Source organism: Sminthopsis crassicaudata, chromosome 3 (genome assembly GCF_048593235.1).
Source record: "Sminthopsis crassicaudata isolate SCR6 chromosome 3, ASM4859323v1, whole genome shotgun sequence".
NCBI classification, from domain to species: Eukaryota; Metazoa; Chordata; class Mammalia; order Dasyuromorphia; family Dasyuridae; genus Sminthopsis; species Sminthopsis crassicaudata.
In genome coordinates this window covers 338,611,361-338,630,619 of record NC_133619.1, presented here as the reverse complement: position 1 = coordinate 338,630,619, position 19,259 = coordinate 338,611,361, and the positions used below count along the sequence as shown (strand labels likewise).

Sequence of the window (19,259 nt, the reverse complement as noted above, 5' to 3'; positions counted from 1 at the left end):
TATATCTTGGTTCCCCTTCCTTTTATTTCCTGTTTTCTCAAGGTCCTGCCCTCAGCTAATCTGTCCGTTGGAAAGCAATCTCATAAACAGATTCATCATAAGGTATTAATGGATGATAATGGCTTAAATAGCTTACCTCTTCCAGGCATATTTGCATTTAAACTGGGGACCCCTGGAGATATAATGCCTTGTTCCTTTGGGATAAAGCTTTAGTGATAAAATCTCATACTGTGTCAGGCCAGTGGGTGAGATATTCTGGGGTAGAAAAGCTTGACAGTTTTATTTAATATATATATACACCCCGCCCCAAGAGAATATTTGTCCTTGGGTTATCTGGGAAGTATTCTTAGACCACCTCAGTTCCATGCAACATTTTTCTAAATACATCTGCAAATATTTCTATTGTTTCTTCTTTCACCAGTTTTGGCTTTCCCAAGCAGGAAGATCCATTTCTATTGTCTGAGTTACAGATACTTAATGCTGCCTCCTAAAGCAGCCTGCTTCTCTAGGGGTGGGAGCTGGATCAAACTTAACTGCTACCATTCAAAAAGACAGTGCTATCTGTCTAGACAGCAAGGCAGCTGACCGACTTGGGCTTCATGGCTTCACTCTGCTTTTTCTCTGTATCAGTACATACTGACTGTGTAGACAAAGAAGCAACTTGATTAATAAAAATAATTATAGCTAACATTTAGACATAACTTTTAAGATTTGCAAGGAGTTTTACATACCTTAGCCAATTTGAACCTCACAAATTGTGAGGTAGATGCTATTATTGTTCCCATTTTATAGATGAGGAAACAGAAGTCCAAAAAAAAAAAAAAAAAAGATTTGTCTAGGGTCACAGACCTAGTAAATGTCTGAGGCAGGATTCAAACTCAGGTCTTCTTTATTCTAAATTTAAATTCTTTACCTATATTCAAAGCCCTTTGTCACCTGGTCCCTTCCTACTTTTCCAATGTTTTTACATTTTACCATTCTCTACTATTGACGGTAGCCTCCTTGTCATTCCTCCCACATAATACTCCAACTCTGACCTTAGCTTGAAAAGGTTAAGGTCTTCCACTACAACCATAATCATCCCCAATTATTCTGATCTATATCTTACCACTGGACCCAGGTGGCTCTGAGGGGGAAAGTAACTTTGCACAGTCCTCCCTTCCTTAAATCCAATTCACTTACAGGTCATGGCATCACCTCCCTAATGTCATGGTCCCCTTTGAGAAGCACAAATAGCAATAATAATAACAATAGTCAAAGTATTTTCTCTAGCTAGAATGCGTTCATCTCTATCCTTTGGCTTCCCTGGATTTCTTTAGGTCTCAGCTGAAGTCCTAATCTTCTGCAAGAAACTTTCCCAATTGCCCTTACTTTTAGTTCCTTCTCTCCGAAACCCCCCAATTTTTTCTGCACATATCTTATTTCTACAATAACTGCATTGGGTCTTCCATTATTATCTTCTTCATTAAATTATAAACTCCTGTTTATAAACAGGAAAGCAGGGACTTTATGTTATATTCTTTTCCTTTGTATCTCCAGCATTTAGCATGGTGCTTGTACATAGTAGGTGCTTAATAAAGTCTAGTTGACTGACTGACTCTATCCATCATAACATTCTATCTGCTATTCCACCCAATTACAAGCCTAACCCAATCCAAAATCTTGAAAAAATCCCTTCAACACCATAATAAACATACCAACCAATCATGTAGGTACTGCCATTCTGAGTCTCCCAGTCACTATTGATCTCTCCCTTTAAATAATTCTCTAATAAAGAAAGATATTCTGCTTTTCCACTTTATAGAACCAAACATTGACCAGTACACATTCACCAAACCCTCGTCTACCAGCAGCTTTTGTACTTTCATCAGTTCCCTAGATGACCTGAAAATTCTATAACATAATGTGCTATTTTTGCAACATGGAGGCACTGGGACTAACAGACCCTTTTAATCTTGCATAGATTCAATCTCCTGCCAATCATATAATATGGAGAATGAGACCTAGAGTAGAAAAAATATTAGTTTCAATGTTAGAAAATACTAGAGTCTGAGGACTTTAATCTTGGTCAGCCACTTAGTAACTCTGTGACCTTGAATGCATCTTAATCTCTTTGAGCCTATTTTTCTATCCATAAAAGTGAAAGAATAAAACTCGTACTGCCTACCTTGCGGCATTGTGAGATGGTGCCCGTGAAGTGCCTAGTGAACCTTAAGGTGTTATATAAATATAATCTATTTATGATTCACTTTAGAATTACATGAAATGTTTCCACAGGCCATTGCATTGTAAATGAAAGGCAGCAATTTTCATATACTAAACTCAATGACATTTTCATAGGCAAGGCATCATTTCTGAAAGGAAATTCATACCCTTATATGAAAGCATTTCTGGAGGATATGCCAGACCAAAAAAAAAAATGCATGTGGATAAAAAAATCTAGGATGTGCCCCTCTCATGCATGGATAGTGAATTCAGAATAGTAACCCCTATGTTCAAGCTATTCTAGAGGTTCTCATATCCTCAAAACCATAGTGCATGAGCCACTTGTGATGAATTTGTTCTCTTCACTCCCCAGTTAGAAAGGGCTTGCACTTAATTCAAAATATAGATATTTAATGAAATAACATAGTAAGAAAAATAGTAATAGAACTCCCCTTCTCCAAAACCTGGGGCACACTCTTCCATAGATATATGTGCCACGGTGGGAAAAGTAAGGACACATGTACAGGGATAACATACTAGGTACATGTCGGTGTATGTGTCACCAGAACTTATTTGTGCAGGGAAAACATGCTACAGATCACTGATGGTTTTGGGTGATGTCATCGTACTACTGCTTCTGCTATGCACAATAAAAGCTCCCCATGGATTCTTCTTTACTGGTGACTGAGGAGTGCTTAGTCTCAGCTGGCAATACTTGTGGGCACTGCTGGGCAGATAGTCTCTGCTGGGCATCCAGTTTTGAGGTTCATCTCCATCTGTCAGCCATCTGGGTATAATAGCTAGAAAACCGCTTGCTGATAAGAGCGGGCTCTTTAGACAGCCACCACTTTTAGTTAACAAAAGTCAGACAGTTCCCTCAGGCTAAGATTAAGTCTTTTCTAGTTTATATCCAAGGCTGGGGTGGAGATAGCAGCCCTTTTCTATCTCACTTAGGGTTAGAAATTCCCAAGATCCTTTCTGGTTTAGCATGCAAATGAATTTGAATCAGAACAAAAGGTAAGTGATGAGACAAGATCATTGTCTAAAGCACCAAGCCATAATTCTGACTTTATTAAGTATGCCTTGTTCCAGCCTAGGGAAAAAAAAGTTTTGTTTTTTTTTTTTTTTTTCATTATCCCTATGACAGAGGAGACCCAATATTACTTCTGGTTACCTCATAGCATAATCACTATTTTAATAACCCACATTTGTCCTTTAGGAGTGGGTTTAGGGAGATGACCTAATATCCCATTTCCACCCCCATGAAATGTCCCTCTAGGATGTAGTGAGGTTCTCGTCTAAGGCCTCCTCTGATCTGTCTCAGGAGATTTACAATAATCCTTCTCCTGCTGAGTCATCCTAGGCCTATAGAAATTCAGCAATAACCATCCCCTGGTCTCCTTGGTCCTTAGCCAGCCTGCACAGCAGAGATAAATCATCATCTAATTCCACCAACCATTGTCTGTTCTTTGATAGGATAATCAATTCCTTATGGGCTTCCCAAGAGACATCTTGGTTCGTATGGATCTGTAGTCTATAAAGCAAACATTTTTCCTACATACTTTTTGTTTTCTTTTCTCATTGAATACTGAGGACTTTTTGTGGGAAATCTATCTTCCTTAAAGATTCCAGTGTTGGAATAATGAAACTATAAAAAAAATGGATTCCAGATTATGATCAATTAAGGAAAATATTTCCAAGCCAATACGAATATATAATACAGTGTCCCCAAAATCTAAGTGCAGTTTTAAATGTTAATAACATAAAGCTTTAGTAGCATAAAATTTCACTAAGACTTTTGGAACCCCCTTGTACATATAAACAAAAAGCTTTATATACATATATATGTATATATATATATATATATACATACATATATTTGTGATATATTAAAAATCTTACTTGAGTTGATTTTTCAAGAATAGTCTATTTCATTTTTTAGTCCAGATTTCATCAGGTTTGGAAAGCTTCCTCCAACGATGAAGACAAGAACATCTTCTCTACAACTTAAATTTTCTAGACCACTATGATATTAAGTGCTTTGATAAGGCCATGTGGGCAGCTAAATGGTGCTTTATAATGCACAAAGCAACAAGCCTGGAATTGGCTTCCTAAATTCAAATCTGGCCTCAGGCAGTTCCTAGCTGTGTGACCCTGAACAAGTCACTTAACCCTGTTTGCCTCAAATTATTAATCCATAAAATGCACTAGAGAAGGAAATTGCAAACCATTCAGTATCTTTGCCAAGAAAACCCCACATGGGGTCATGAAGAGTCAGATGTGATTGAACAACTTCAGGAAAGCATTTATTTGTAGAACCGGATTTAGAATTGGCAAGAACCTTACAGATGATTTAGATTAGCCCCTATTTATTTTATAAGTAATGAAATGGGTCTAGAATGGTTCAATAATTTGCCCAAAGTCACAGAGATAGACATTGTGGGATTCAAATTAGAACTCAGTTCTTTTGATTCCAGATCCAGTGTTCTTGCCATTGCCCCATTCTCCAGCTTACTTGGTGTGGAACTTGAACGTGTTGTGCAAATGAATTTACCCTGAGACTAATGAGAATAAAGGCAATGGATAGAAGAGGGAAGAAAAATTAGAAAATTCTTTATTTTCTCTCTTTGAGATTATCCTCAATTTTTCCTGCATATATCTTATTTGTATATAGTTGCTTGCATGTTGTTTCCCTTAGTCTGTGAACCCCCTGAGAAACAGGACTATTTTTTTTGTCAAGCAAGATATCAATCGCCCCTCCTCCCACGCCCACCCCATCCCACAAAGAAAACTTGGATGGCATTATTTCCATCTTGACAAACAGTGTGGACCTGAGTTCTATTGTTGAGACTGTATTTGAACTTGAGCTTTATTCTGACTTCAGGCCCTACACTCCATCCGCTGCACCACCTATTTAGCTGCCAGAACCTAACTGATTTCTAACTCCCATTTAAATTTTATTGTACTTAGAAAACTCTCCTTCCCAACTTACTGAATCTAGTTTGGTAAATAAAGAGGGCTCAAAACTTGCTTCAATCCTGTGTTAAAGCCAGAAATAGCTATGCCCTTTCCTTTGCCTGCCTCTATTTCATGGAGGTCTCACTGGTAGTAAGTTAAATAAAAAGCAGAATTCTTTTCCACATTTCTACCAAAACCAGTTACTTTCTCTGGACAAGTTTGTGAGTGACTGTTTAAAAGTGGTTCCAAAGGCTGTGTTGCATTTTGTTAGTAGTGTTTTATGGAATTTAGGATATCTTCTTATATTAGATAAGAGAAATGTATCAATAATTTTGCTTAATATGCATCTTACATACCCAAAACATATAGTATCGTATATATAATATTCACAACATAAACAAAACTTGTCTATTATACAACATATTATATCCTCAATACCACATACTTTAAACTCATGAAAAACTCAACAAAATGGTTAATAATTTTGAAGGGAAATATATACTATCACACTAACTTAAACATTCAATGTGCTGTGATTCCTTGCATCAAAGAATACTCAAGGGCAAAAAGAGTTGGAGAACCTATGTTATAGTGGAAGTAACACTAGCTTTGGAGTCTAAGGCTCTGGGCTTGAATTTTGGTTTTGACACTTACCTCTCTATCTGTAGCTCCTGGAGCAAACCATCTCACTTTTTGAAAACTGAGTTTTCTCCTCTGTAAAATGAAAGGGTAAAATTATTCTTTGAGGTCAAAAATACTATGACTTGGTTGGCTTCCAAACTAGATGTTCGTGAACCTTTGAAATTTCTTCTAGATCAAGGATTTTTTTGGGAAAAAAAAGTCATGATTTTAATGAGAGGAGAATTCCCTTATGAGAGTTTCTCTGTCTCTAAAGGTTTTTAGGAAAAAAATTGGTATCTCTTTAGGGTTTTTCCTCTAAATGATCTGAATTGTGACAAAGGTGGGATAGATATTTTGAGTTTTCATCTTTTGGTTCATTTCTTCAGCTCTTTCTGCTATTTAGCCCCAGTAAGAACTGACATTTCTTTGATTGAAAAGGTGTTCAAAAAAAAAAAAAAAAAAAAGAACTTAGCTTTGGAATGCTTTAGCTGAAATGTCATCTTCTTTTACAGTTGGGAAGACATCTCTGATCACGCGGTTCATGTATGACAGCTTTGACAATACATACCAGGTAAGGTCCTTTCCCCCTTCAGATGAGGTAAGGCATAGAAAGTACTTGGTGACTGGGAAGTACAAGATGAGCATGAACTGTTAGTCAATATGCTATATTGTTATTTTATCACATTATGTTATGTCACTTCATAATATATTGCGTATATTATATATATATCTTATGTGTATATTAATATATATTATATGCATATCTCATATTAAATCATATTTATATCATAGTTATACTGTTATATTACATTGCATCATATCATAATATCTTATATTGTACCATGTTATACATGTTATATCATACTATCTTATATTCAATCATATATTATATTTTGTTATATTATATTGTATCACATACATTATCATAAATTATATTATATAATGATATTAGAATAAAAATACATTTAAAATATGCTGAAAATCATATTGCCATATTATATGTCATATTATATCATGTCATGTGATGCTATGATAGTCTAATGTTTTGTTATTTAAATTTATATATTATATAGAATTATATGTTATATATATATTATTTATGTTTTTAAGTATTTAAGTGACTTGTCTTTTACTATGTAATAAAAACAAAAATTCTAAATTTTTTGTCATTCAGGAAACTTTTCTTCTTAAACCCCAACATGTGATCAAGGAAAATGGTAGAATTTTTTTTCCTTAGAGATATTCAAAACCAAGATAAACACATATTTCTCTGCAATGGATTAGGTGTCATCTTGTTTTGAGGCATAGGTTTGGATGAAGTGATCTCTAAAGTGAATGGTTTTCATGAAGACCATTTTGGGTCCATAACAATTATCCCAATGGCCTATAAGACTTTTTTCTTATAATACAATTTTACTTATTTTATCAAGCATTTATCTAATTCACAGAAGTGAACTTTCCTGATAAGTGAAACACTAAAATGTGTATTATTTTAATTATGGACTCTAAATTCTAAAATATTTTATACATTTTAGTGATTTTTTTAAACAGGAGATCCTGAACATATTTTTAAACATATATTTATTCTTATTCTGAACTTAACATACTTAATAAAACATATATTTTTTGTTTGCATATTTATTTTCCTCCTCATCCTCTTAACACTCCACATTGTCAGGGGGAAGCCTATGTAACAAGTATGCATAGTGAAGCAAAATAAATTCCCACACTGGCTGTATCTGAAAAAGTATATATTATTTTGTACTTTGATTCTATCACTTCATTCAAAAGGTAGGTAACACTCCACTCTCAGTCCTCTAGAACCAACTCATTTGGTCATTGCATTGATCATCATTGTTAAGTCTTTCAAAGTTGTTTTTCTTTAAAATGCTTTGTTAGGATAAATGATTGTTCTGGTTTTATTTACTTCACTCTGCCTTCATTCATATAAGTCTTCCTAGATATTTCTACAACCATCTGTTTATTTTATTTTATTTGTGGTATAGTTGTCTTCTGTTTACTATGCCATAATTTGTTTAGAAATTCCTTAATGGAGTTTTCAATTCTTTGCTCTTATTTAAAAAAAAAAGCTGCTATAAATAATTTTGACATAAATGTCCCTCTTCTTTCCTTGATTTCTTTGGGATATAGATAGATGATAGATAGATGATAGATAGATAGATAGATAGATAGATAGATAGATAGATAGATAGATAGATAGATAGATAGAAGCCTAGGAATGGTATCACTGGACCAAAGGGTATGCAGGTTGAGTGACTTTTGAAGCATAATTCCAAATTGTTTTCCAGAATGTCTAGATCAATTCAACAGTATGTGCTTGTTTCCCCATAGTCCCTCCAACAATTGTCATTTTCCTTATTTGTCATATTAGCTTATCTGATAGGTATGAATTAGAATCTCAGAATTGCTTTAATTTACATTTCTTTAATTATTAGTGATTTGGAGCCAACATAATTTACATTCTTTTTTAAAGATTTAGGATGATCATTAAGAACATCTCTTATTTTTGACACATGAAATATAATAGTTTTTTTCTGTCTTCTTCCTTACTCAAGCTATCACTTTTCCTAATATCAGTTGCATACCTATAGTATAGGCCTACCTGTATGCTGCTTTTAATAAGCTATTGTCTAGACAATCATATACTCAGGTATATAAAAACATTTGTGCTAAACAAGAGTAAAGTTATGAGCAGAGATTTAAGGAGTGAATTGCCTGCCATTTGCCTTAGGGACTTTGTAGCAGCTATTGGGGCCTTTTCCTCTCATTTCTGGGTCCAGAGCTATGTTTAGAAGGATGTGTAGCATTTCAGGCAAGAGAAATAAAGACATGAGTGGTGAGAATTATGGCATATACTGGAGAATAGCAATTCCTGAAAATCTTGTGCGATAATGACTTTACACAAAGTCTGTGGCAATTGTATGTTAGACAATACCTTCTGAGCCCTTCTCCATTCACTTGAAGAACTCTGCAAATTACATGTGAATTTTTTGTGCTTTAGTATATTGCTGTTTTTGTACTCTTATAAGGCCATAATTTCTGTGGCTCTGTAGATAGATGTGATAATTAGAGGAAAGAAAAGAATAAAAAAGTGTGACTCCAGAGTTTCCTCTAGATTCAGTAAGTAGGAAAGTGGTAAGATCATGGACATAAATTAGGGAGATCAGAATGAATTCAATGACATATCGGACAAACTATATTTGAGGTCCTAGCAGGACATATGGGTCGAGGTATCTAGGATATAAGTGGGATCACAAAAAAGAGAGAAATGTTTACTGTAGATTTCCATAGCGGTGAGAATTGAAGTCGATGGAAGAATGTTACTGATGTCACAAGGTTGAGAAACTGTCCCACTATTTTCAGAGGCCCTTAATGTAGAATCCATAAGTTTACTGTTTGATGGTAGAAAGTTAAGAAGTAATGTTTCTCTTTTTGCAGGAGTACCCATGAACTTGTTTTTTTTTTTTTTTTTTTAAGTAAATACTTTTTTTTTTCCTTTTTGGTCTGATTTTTCTTGTACAACATGCAAAAATGGAAATATGTTTAAAAGAATTGCACATATTTAACATATCAGATTACTTGCTGTCTTAGGGAAAAGGGAAGGTAAGGGAGAAAGAGAAAAATTTGGAACACAAAGTCTCAGAAAAATGAATGTTGAAAACTATCTTTTACATATATTTGAAAAATAAAAAACTTGAAAATTAAAAACAAAAACATAAAAAAGAATTTAGAAATAAGTGAATAACTGCATTTCAACAGAATTAGTTTCCTTTGAAGTCCTATCAATTTTATTTTATACTTTTGAAAACATTTTTCTGAGAAGGGATCCATAGACGTCACCAAACTGCAGAGGGGCTTATGACACAGAAATGGTTAAGAATCTCTGCTCTGGTGTTATCTTTTTTCTTGGTCACAGATGGAGTTCCTTCAATAATAATAGGCTATTAGCTTCATAATTAGTGTGGAAGTTTTCTTTTTCTAATTCTGTTTCATGTATTCTACTGTTAATGAATTCTCTTAGGAACCACAGAAAAAGGGGTACCTTTTTACATAGGTTTACAAGGCTTTGGGAAAACAAAAAACGAAGCTCACTCTGTGACTAACAAGCTATATATAATCCATAATCTCAGTTTCCATATTCTTTCCTCCAGCACCAGCTTTTCTATTCTTTGTGCTTTTCTGGTTTCCTGACTTTTTAAGTACCTTTGGCCGCATTCTCTGTGATGGGGCTAGCTGAGGAAAAAATCAGTGGGAAATTGAGAAGACTTGAGTTCAGATAGAAACATCTTTGCAAGATAGCTGGGGGAAAATGTATTTATTGCCCACAAAAACTTTTCATCTAGCTATACTTTTCTTCCAGGTGTTTCAAGAAGAACAAAAATGAAATCAGCCTGAATAATGCTTTATGCTTGGTAGGAAGACAATGATTGTCCCTTTAGACTGCCCAGATGTGTGGTAGTCTGTCAAGGGAGACATGATTACACTAGAGATACAACATGCCATAGTGGAGAGAGTACTCATTCTAGATCAATTTATCTAATCCAATCTCCTCGTTTAAAAGATGAACAAACTAAGATTCAGGAAAATGAAACAATTTGCCTAAGATCACAAAAAGCAGTAGGAGTAAAATTTGAACTCAGGCCCCCTGATTCCAAAACTCTTTAGAATACTAATTTTCAGGGCAGCTAGGGGGTAGGATGGATAAAGCACTGTTCCAGGAGTGAGAAGGACTTAAGTTCAAATTTGTCCTTTAACATTTGCTGTGTGATCCTGGGCAAGTCATTGCCTCAAAAAATATACCAATTGTCCTAACTTACTTTAAACTTGAGGTATATTATTTTACTACTTTAAGTCTATTTTTCATTCTCTGTAACATCATCCCAAGGATTAATCTCTCACATCTTACATTTCAATGAAAACCTATGACATTATGAGGTAGCTAGGTAGCAAAGTGAATAATACACAGGACTTGGAGTCAGAAAGACCTGAGTTTAAATTCTGCTTCAGTCAACTTAGTAGCTGTGTTAGTCTGGGCAAAGGACTTAAACTTCTCCCAGACTCAGTTTCTCCATCTGTAAAATGGAGATAATGACAATAATAATGGCAAGATAATTGTAAATGAATTAGCAAATGTAAAGCATTCTGCAAACAATAAAGTGCTATAAAAATGCTAGATATGATTATTACCCAGACAAAGATGATGTGTACATGTCTAGGTCTCTGTATCAGGGAGGCTTTCTATTTTGTTGATTGCCGTGTCCTGATGTGCTGCATTGTTGGAGTTCTTATTGCTTCTGAGCTCCTATTAAAAATATCTCGCCTTGCTTTTTTTTTTCCTTTAGCATTCCTGCTTTTGGTCACTGCAGTGATTTCCTGCAGCTGAGTTCTATTAAGAGGAGCATTGCTGAAATAAAAAAAAGTCGACTCATCCTTCCTCTATTTTCCAGCACAGCAATACCAAGTGAGGTACTGGGATCTGCTTCAGGAGATCTGAGTTCTTTCTTGTGTCTGCCTTTGCCACTAAAAGATTATGTGATACTGGGGAGATAACTTAACCTCCCTGAGCTTCAGTTTCATCGTAAAAGTCCAAGTTAAGGCTTTATGATCTATGACTATGACTGTGTCTATTTAGCTTGAAACTGGGATTCTGGATCAGGAAATCTGGGTTCTTTCTGGACCTGCTTTTGTCATCAAATGTCTAGGTAGAATTGTAAGTGCAGCAGGCCAGAAGCAAATTATTGAAGATGAAGTTTATCTTAATTTATCTATCTAGAAAACTCCTCTCATTTCAGTAGCCTTTCCTCCCTCCTCTTCACAAAAGTAACTCTCTTTTCTCTCTCTTTCACATGTCACTTTTCTATGTCTTTTCCTTTCTTTTTTCTCTCTTTTTCTCTTTGCTCTCCCTCCATCTCTCTTTTTCTCTTTCTTACTCTTCTTTCTCTTTCTTCTGTGTCTCCTCTTTATATCTTCTTATTCTCTTTCTTCTCTCTCTTCTCTTTCTCCATCTCTCTCCCTTTCTCTAACTCTGTTATTCTCTCCAAATCTCTGTCTGTGTAGCTGTCTTTTTGTCTCTTTCTCCTCATTTCTCTCCCTTCTTTTTCTTTCTTCTGTCTCTCCTGTATCTTTATCTCTTTTCCTCTCCTTTTCTTCTCTCTCTTTTGTCTCCATCTCTCTTTCTCTGTCTTTCTCTCCATCTCTCTTTGCCTGTGTGTCTCTATCTCTGTTTCTGTCTTACACTATTTGTCTGTCTGTCTCTTCTTTCCCTTTCTTATTTCTCCCGTCTCTTTATCTCTTCTCTGTCTTTTTCTCCATCTCTCTTTGTCTGTATATCTGTGTTTCTATCTCTCTGTTTCTGTCTCATTGTTTAAATGTCTGTCTTTCCTTTTTCTTCTCTCTCCTGTCTCTTTAATTTTTTCCTCTGTCTCTCTCTACGTCTCTCACTATTTCTCTCTTTATTTCTGTCTCTTGTTTTTTCTTACTCTTTATTCTGTCTCTCCTGTCTCTTTTCTTCATCTCTTTTCTCTCTCTCTTTCTTCTGTCTCTCTCCATGTCTCTTATTTCCACCTCCCTCTCTCTTTCTCTCTCTCCCTCTCTCTTTGTCTGTGTGTGTGTGTGTGTGTGTTTGAACGAGTCCCTTTCTTGAAGTATCAGTTACATCTCCCAGTTCTTTCCATAGATTCTGTGGCAGTTGCTGTGGTTTGTCTTCTTTATAAGTAGTGTCCCAAATTCTTATGTTAGTTTAGGACAGGAGTTCTAATGAAACCTATAGATCAATTTTCAGAATAATTTTTAAATGCACAACATAAAAAACCTAAGATAACAAAGGAAATTAATTATATTAAAATATAAGAATTTTATTATTATACTAAATATATTTATTTTGCATACTAACTATAGAAAATAATGATAATAAATTTAAAATATAATAATTTAAAATTTAAAATTTCAAAAAAGTCCAAATTCAAGGACTCTAGATTAAGATCCCTTGATCTAGGGTTTAGTGTGAATTAATCATGTAATTATGGCTCAGTCACTATCCGCCCTCTTCCCTTCGGCTTATCCCTGTTATGTTTCTGTATGAACTTTATACACAGCCAAACTTACATACAGCTCTTAAATCACCTTTATTAGGGAATGAATAAAAGCAAATAGCATCAGTGAATTCAGCAAATACAGTTTTCTGTATATCAGGCCCAGCAAATCAAAAACCTAGAATTTCCATCTCTCCCTGTTTCATCCCTCCTTCCCCATGACCAGCAATGAGGTGGCAAAGACATTTGCTAGAGTTTGCCACTTACAGCAAAACCTCGTCTAGAAAATCCATGTCTGCATTTCTAGCTGCTAGAATTCCATTGATGGAATAACAAACACTTATTTGTTCAAGTAAGGGGGCTTTAGCTTTCTTAAATATGTGCTTTTTCATGTACCTACCTGATTATCACAGCAGGAAAGTGTTAGGAGTTGGGGTGAAGATTCTCTTCATTAGTCCATCAATAGCCTGAGTTATTCTTCCCAGGTACCAGGATAGAAAACACATAGATCCTTCTAGCAAGGTGCTATGTGTTGTCCTCAATCTCTCTTATTCAAAATTAGTCCCTTTTGCATTCCCTTCCCCAGCTTCTTCCATCATCACATACTTAACTCTTAGAAGTTCCCTTATGCCCAGGACTCCATAGAAAAATAGGACACAATCTCTTATCCCAAAAACTTGGTATTAATTAATTAGTCAGTTAGATTCTCCTTAGTGAGGGAATTGTAACCCTCATTGGCTAGCCAGTGAGAGAAATCATTTTGGGAGAGAAGGCTTTCCTGATATACCTAAAAAACTTATAGTTTATACATAGACTGGATGGTAACCTTATCTAGCACAACCAATGGCACATAATTGGTTTTGTGTCATAGACAATAAAATTCATCATGATGAAAAGAATTAGCAAAAATCCAGGTAGGACAAGTATCATTTTCAAGAAAGGGGAAAAAAATAAACCATGTCACAATGTGATACACAAAGAGTAATTTCAATATCCTCCCCCCCAAAAAATAAAAACAACCCATTAAATTGAGATGAGAATCAGAGTCCTGTTATTTCTTGCCTATTTATTCTATCAGATCCTAGACAAATCACATAGGTCTTCATCAGGCTTCCCTTTACGAAGGGAGAATATAGTGATGAAGTATGGTCCTTGGTAGATGAAAACGATACTTGATCTAGACCATAGATGGTAGATGATTAGGATAGTAGAACTGGTTTCCCCTGAGTCAGAGGTGGATTTGTTCTGAGCACTCCACGTGCTCATCTGGTTTGTACCTTTTGATGGGTTTGTGTGATGGGCAGCCATGGCAATGAGCACAGTCTACAGACTAAAAACAAGATTTTCTCTATGTGAGGCTAACTGGATCATATGGGAACAAAACTGTGTCCTTGGCCTTTATTATCATCATGTTCTAACAGAGTAGAAATAAAAATAGCTGTCCCTGATCTCCCGTCACTGTGTGTATGTGCCAGGGTGTTAAGAGGAAAAGAGATTTAGGATACAAGCCATTAAGAGATATCTTACAGAGACATTGTCTGAGAATGGTACTACTGAAATAATCACTTCATTCTTTTTATTTTATGTTTAATCAACTTTATGACAAAAAAATAAGCTTACACATACAGATGTTGATGGCCTTTCATAATTAGTTCTCACTTAGAACTTCTTATCCATCACATACATGCATCATGTACACATTAAAGACATACTTTTTTCTCATGAGATAATTAAGTTGTGATTTAAAATCATCAGTTTGTTCATGTTTCTCTGACCTTGAAGGGTTTTTTTTTTTCAGCTCAAACTCTCCCATCCCTATCTATGCCCAAGAGAATGTCACTCAGATATTTCCAGGTCAAACCTCTTTTGTGGTTCCTGTTCTATTGCCAACCTTTCTGGGATCTTCTGGGTTATTTTTGGATTCTCACTGGTGTTTCTCACACTTCCCAATTTAGTCTCCTCTCTGCATTTATAATCAAAGCATTGAGCTTCTCCCCTACCCCCCATCTTTTTTATCAGCAAAGATCTTCCTTTTGTCCTAGCCTCCCTCCTCTATGTCTCCCTTCATAGCAGAGTGTAATAACTGGCATTGGGTCTAGAGTCAGGGATCTCAGTTTGAATTCTGGTCTGCTGTGTATAAGTTGTGAGTTTGAACAAGTCACATTACTTGTCTGAGACCTGAGCCTCATTATCTACAAAATGAGCAGGTTATAGCAGGGGATCTCTAAGGTTCTTTCCAGTTCAGAATAATAGTAACAATAAAAACAACAACAATAAGAATAAGAATTGCAACTAGCATTTATGTACTGTTTTAAAGTTTGCAAAGCGCTTTACAAATATTATCTCCTTTGACCTTCAAAACAAGCCTGTAAAGTAGGTGCTATTAATCCTCATTTTATTGATGAAGAAATTGAAACTTTCAGAGATTAAGTGACTTGTCCAGAATCACACATAAGTATATGAGATGGAGTTTGAACTCAGGTCTTCCTGACTCCCAATGCTCTATCTACTGTACTACCTATTGTCTTTCATAATATGATAATCTCATAATATTTCATAATGTGATAATATGATTACTTGACCCCAATACGAGGAAACAGGATACATAGAGGTAAATTACTTTCTTAATGTAACGCAAATGGTAAAGATCTGAGGTAAGGTTTGAACTGTGTCTTTTGGATTGCAAGTCTGATATCTTATCTAGCACTCAACACTGCTTCTCATTTAACCTCTGTAGCAACTCTGGGATCTTTCAGGATAATAATCTGCATGTGTAATTGCTATCTTGGCAGACAGTCTCCATCCCTATCTACACTAACCATAGTTTTCTGACATGTGATGGCCATAGTATCGAGGATTTGGTGAAATACTGAGAAGACCATTTTGCCTTTTTGAGAGATCCACCCGCCCTAAGCACTGCCATGACCCGCCTCATAGTTTTTTAAGTACAGCCCCCCAAAAACCTTATTGCTTTTAGGAAATGGCTCCTTTTTATGAGGCTGATATTATTGGATTAGCTACCAGTATCCATTAAATATTCTAAAATATAGTTAACAAACCTTGTAGAATTCAAGTTAGGTGATGAGTTACCATAAGCAGTGGTCTGCTCATTAAAGAGTAGTTGCTTAGACTCAGTGGAGAGAACAGGGGGTTCTGGACTCAGGAGGACCTGAATTCAAATCCAATCTTACTAGCTGTGTGATCTTGCCCAGGTTATTTAATATCTGATGACCTGTTTCCTCATGTGTCAAATGGGAATAAGGATAGTGCCTATGTCTCAGTATTTGTAAAGAGATTTGCAAGACTTAAAGTGCTACATAAATGTTAACTTATTATTTGTTCAATGATTGATGAATATGAGGAAAACAATTTTTTTGCCTTGTGTTTTATTTAGTTTGAGGTTTCTTTGATGTAACAGGTTTAATACTAAGTACCTTTCCTGTTAGACAGGTGGTAGAAAGGTGTTACCTCAGGCTGCTGGCAGATGGTGGCAGTTTGGGAACAGGCAAAAATGGGTAATTAAATGAGGATGCCAAGTTCTGCTAATCACCCCACCCAAACAGAAGAGAAGGAAGAAGGATGGAAGAAAGCATCTCGGGATGCTTTGGCATATTTTATCACGTTAAAAGGGATTTCACCCTGCAAGAAGAGTGATGAGTCAGTATTCCATTTTCTCTTGTTACACTTGTAAGATGCCTTTTATTTTGTTTTTGTTTTAAAATCAAAATCATTTCTGGATACATCCATTTTCTTCTCCTACTGCAACTAGAGGAGCTAAGTGGCACAGTATGTAGAGTGCCGGTCCTCAAGTCAAGAGGACCTTAGTTTAAATCTGGCCTCAGATACATCTTAGATGTGCGATCCTTGGCAAGTCACTTAACCATATTTGCCTCCATTTCTAATCTGTAAAATGAGATGGAGAAGGGAATAGCAAGTCACTCCAGCATCTTTGCAAAATGAAACCAAACAAAACCAAATGAGATTCCAAAGAGTTAGATATAACTAATTAACTAAATAACAACAAAAACCCCAACTAGAGCTCTTACCCTCATTCTGGAACTGATTGTTCAATAACAGTGACCACATTTAACAATGTACATAACATTCTGCCCCTACCCTCCCTACCTCTTAGTAAAAAGAAGGATCGTCTTCCTACTCTCTACAGATTAAGCCCTGCACATTGATCTTCCAGAAATCTGAAAGAATCAGACAACCAGATTAAAAGAAAAAGAATAAACTCAATTACCTTTTTGTTACATTTCATGGACACTGTGTCTGGGGGAAATGAAGAGTGGGGAAAAGACAAGACACCACAAGACAATTCAAATAAGAAATGCCCTCTCTCTTCCCTTTGGAAGTTCTCTAATCTATTCCTGATTCACATCAAGGCTTTCTATCTCTACCCTCATTCTAAATCTTTCTCTCTCTTTCATTCCCGAAACATTTTAAAAATAAATCAACTCACATGTGATTACGAGTATTTCTAGGCTTATATGACATTTTCCTCAAAATAACCCCATGATGAAGATAGAACAAGTATTATCATCTTCATTTTAGAAATTAGGGAAGCTGGGTTCTGAGATACTAAGTAACTAACCCATTGTTACAAGCCGTCTAAATGTCTGAGACAGGATTTGAACTCAAGTCTGCTGACTGCAAAGCCAGCAATCTTTCCCATTATGATATGATTCTTCTTAAGATGGCAGAAGCAGAAAAAAGATGAAGAAAATTATTACTTTTAGGTGGTTTGGAATGATATAGATTGGATTGAGGGCCTTACAAGGGCAGAAAAAGGAGACTAAGCAATTATATAGCCAGCACCTACTATGTGCCAGACACTATGCTAAGTGCTTTAAGATAATATCTCATTTCATCTTCACTAAAATCATGAAAATAGGGCCTGTTTATCTGTATTTTTCTATTTGAGGAAATTGAGGCAAGCAATCATACAGCTAATAATTGTCTAAGGCCAGATTTGAACTTGGGTCTCCCTGATTCAAAGAAAAATATTCTATCTCTTTTGTTATTTAATTGTTTTTACAAATTTTGATTACTGAAACCTAGCAATATATATTGGGGTTCACATGTTAGATTGTTTTCTTAAATAATGTGCCTTAAACCAGATCATTCTGGCTCTCATTGATTGACCAGAAACTATTAGGGTTTCCCCCCCAGACCTTTTTTACTAGGTAAAAAAGGCCATTCTTTGACTCATTTCTTATCTAGCCTTAACCACTGAATGAGAATTGCCCCAGTCAAACTAAGACCTGCTAAAGACCTTAGCTCAAAAGGGCCAAGGTCCCACTGTCTCCAGGGTCATCTCCAATCATCCTGATCTATATCTTGCCACTGGATCCAGATCAGAGGAGAAAGTGAGGCAGGTGACCTTGCATAACCTTCTATCACTTAAATCGGTTCTTTTGTATGTCATAGTAACACCTTCCTGATGTCATGGCTATCTCTGAGAATGAAGGACAAAGGACAGCAACAACAAATTGATAGCATCCCAGTTCATCTCCCCACACTTCAAACCATAAACTAAAAGTAATAGGAAACTGTATAATTAAGTGTTCTGCCCTCTGGGGCCAAGCAAAATGAGCATGATCCCTGATCTCTATGAAGGCTCTTCATATATTTATAAATATCTTTAAAGACACATTTTTAATAATAAGAAAAATTAAGAAAGGAAAATTTAAAATTTAAAAACAAAAGACCCAAACTTGGTCATTACACTATATGATTCATAACAATCTTATACTCAATGAAATCTATAATTTCTAATAATGAAATATTATTACAATGTCTCTCCTATCATTAGCAACTGACTCTTTTAAAATATATAAATAAAAGAGTTTATGTTTATCTCTTATTAAATGTTATCTTGTTAAGTGTCACCTTTTGCTTATTTAGATCTCTTTGAATATTTACTCACTTATCCAAAATATTAGTTATTCTTCCCACTTTTGAATCATGTGCCAATTTAATAAACATATCATCCATTTCTTCATAGAAGTCATTGATAAAAAATATAGAACAGGACATGGCAATGAAGGGTCCTGTGGCATGCCAGCAAAGACTTGCCTTTAGGGAAAGCAGCCAAGGTACTCAATCCCCAAATATTTTGATGGGTCAATAAAAAGGATTTATTGTTCTGTTTCATTGGCAAAACAAGGGGAAATAGTGAAGGATTCAAATGATGCAATGGCAAGGGATCCAGAATTTGATCAATCCACAAGCATTTATTAAGTGCCTACTATATTCCAAATACCGTGTGGAGTTCTAGGATTACAGAGACAAAAGTGAAACAGTCCCCAACCTTAAGAAGCTTATATTCTACTAGTTGAGACTTGCAAATAAAATAGATACAAGATCATTTGGGGGCAGCTAGATAGTACAGTGACTAGATCTAAGAGCTTATAGTCA

The 19,259-nt window shown here is 35.5% G+C and overlaps 1 protein-coding gene across 2 annotated transcripts in view; it reads left to right on the top strand.

The window, feature by feature from the left end:
• Positions 1-19,259, top strand: part of RAB6B (RAB6B, member RAS oncogene family) — a 165,095-nt gene that overhangs the window by 95,209 nt on the left and 50,627 nt on the right. For both annotated transcript variants that reach the window (XM_074301575.1, XM_074301574.1), the window contains exon 2: positions 6,297-6,355. In XM_074301575.1, coding sequence (XP_074157676.1) covers positions 6,297-6,355 — 59 coding nt within the window. The remainder of the gene's footprint in view (positions 1-6,296; positions 6,356-19,259) is intronic.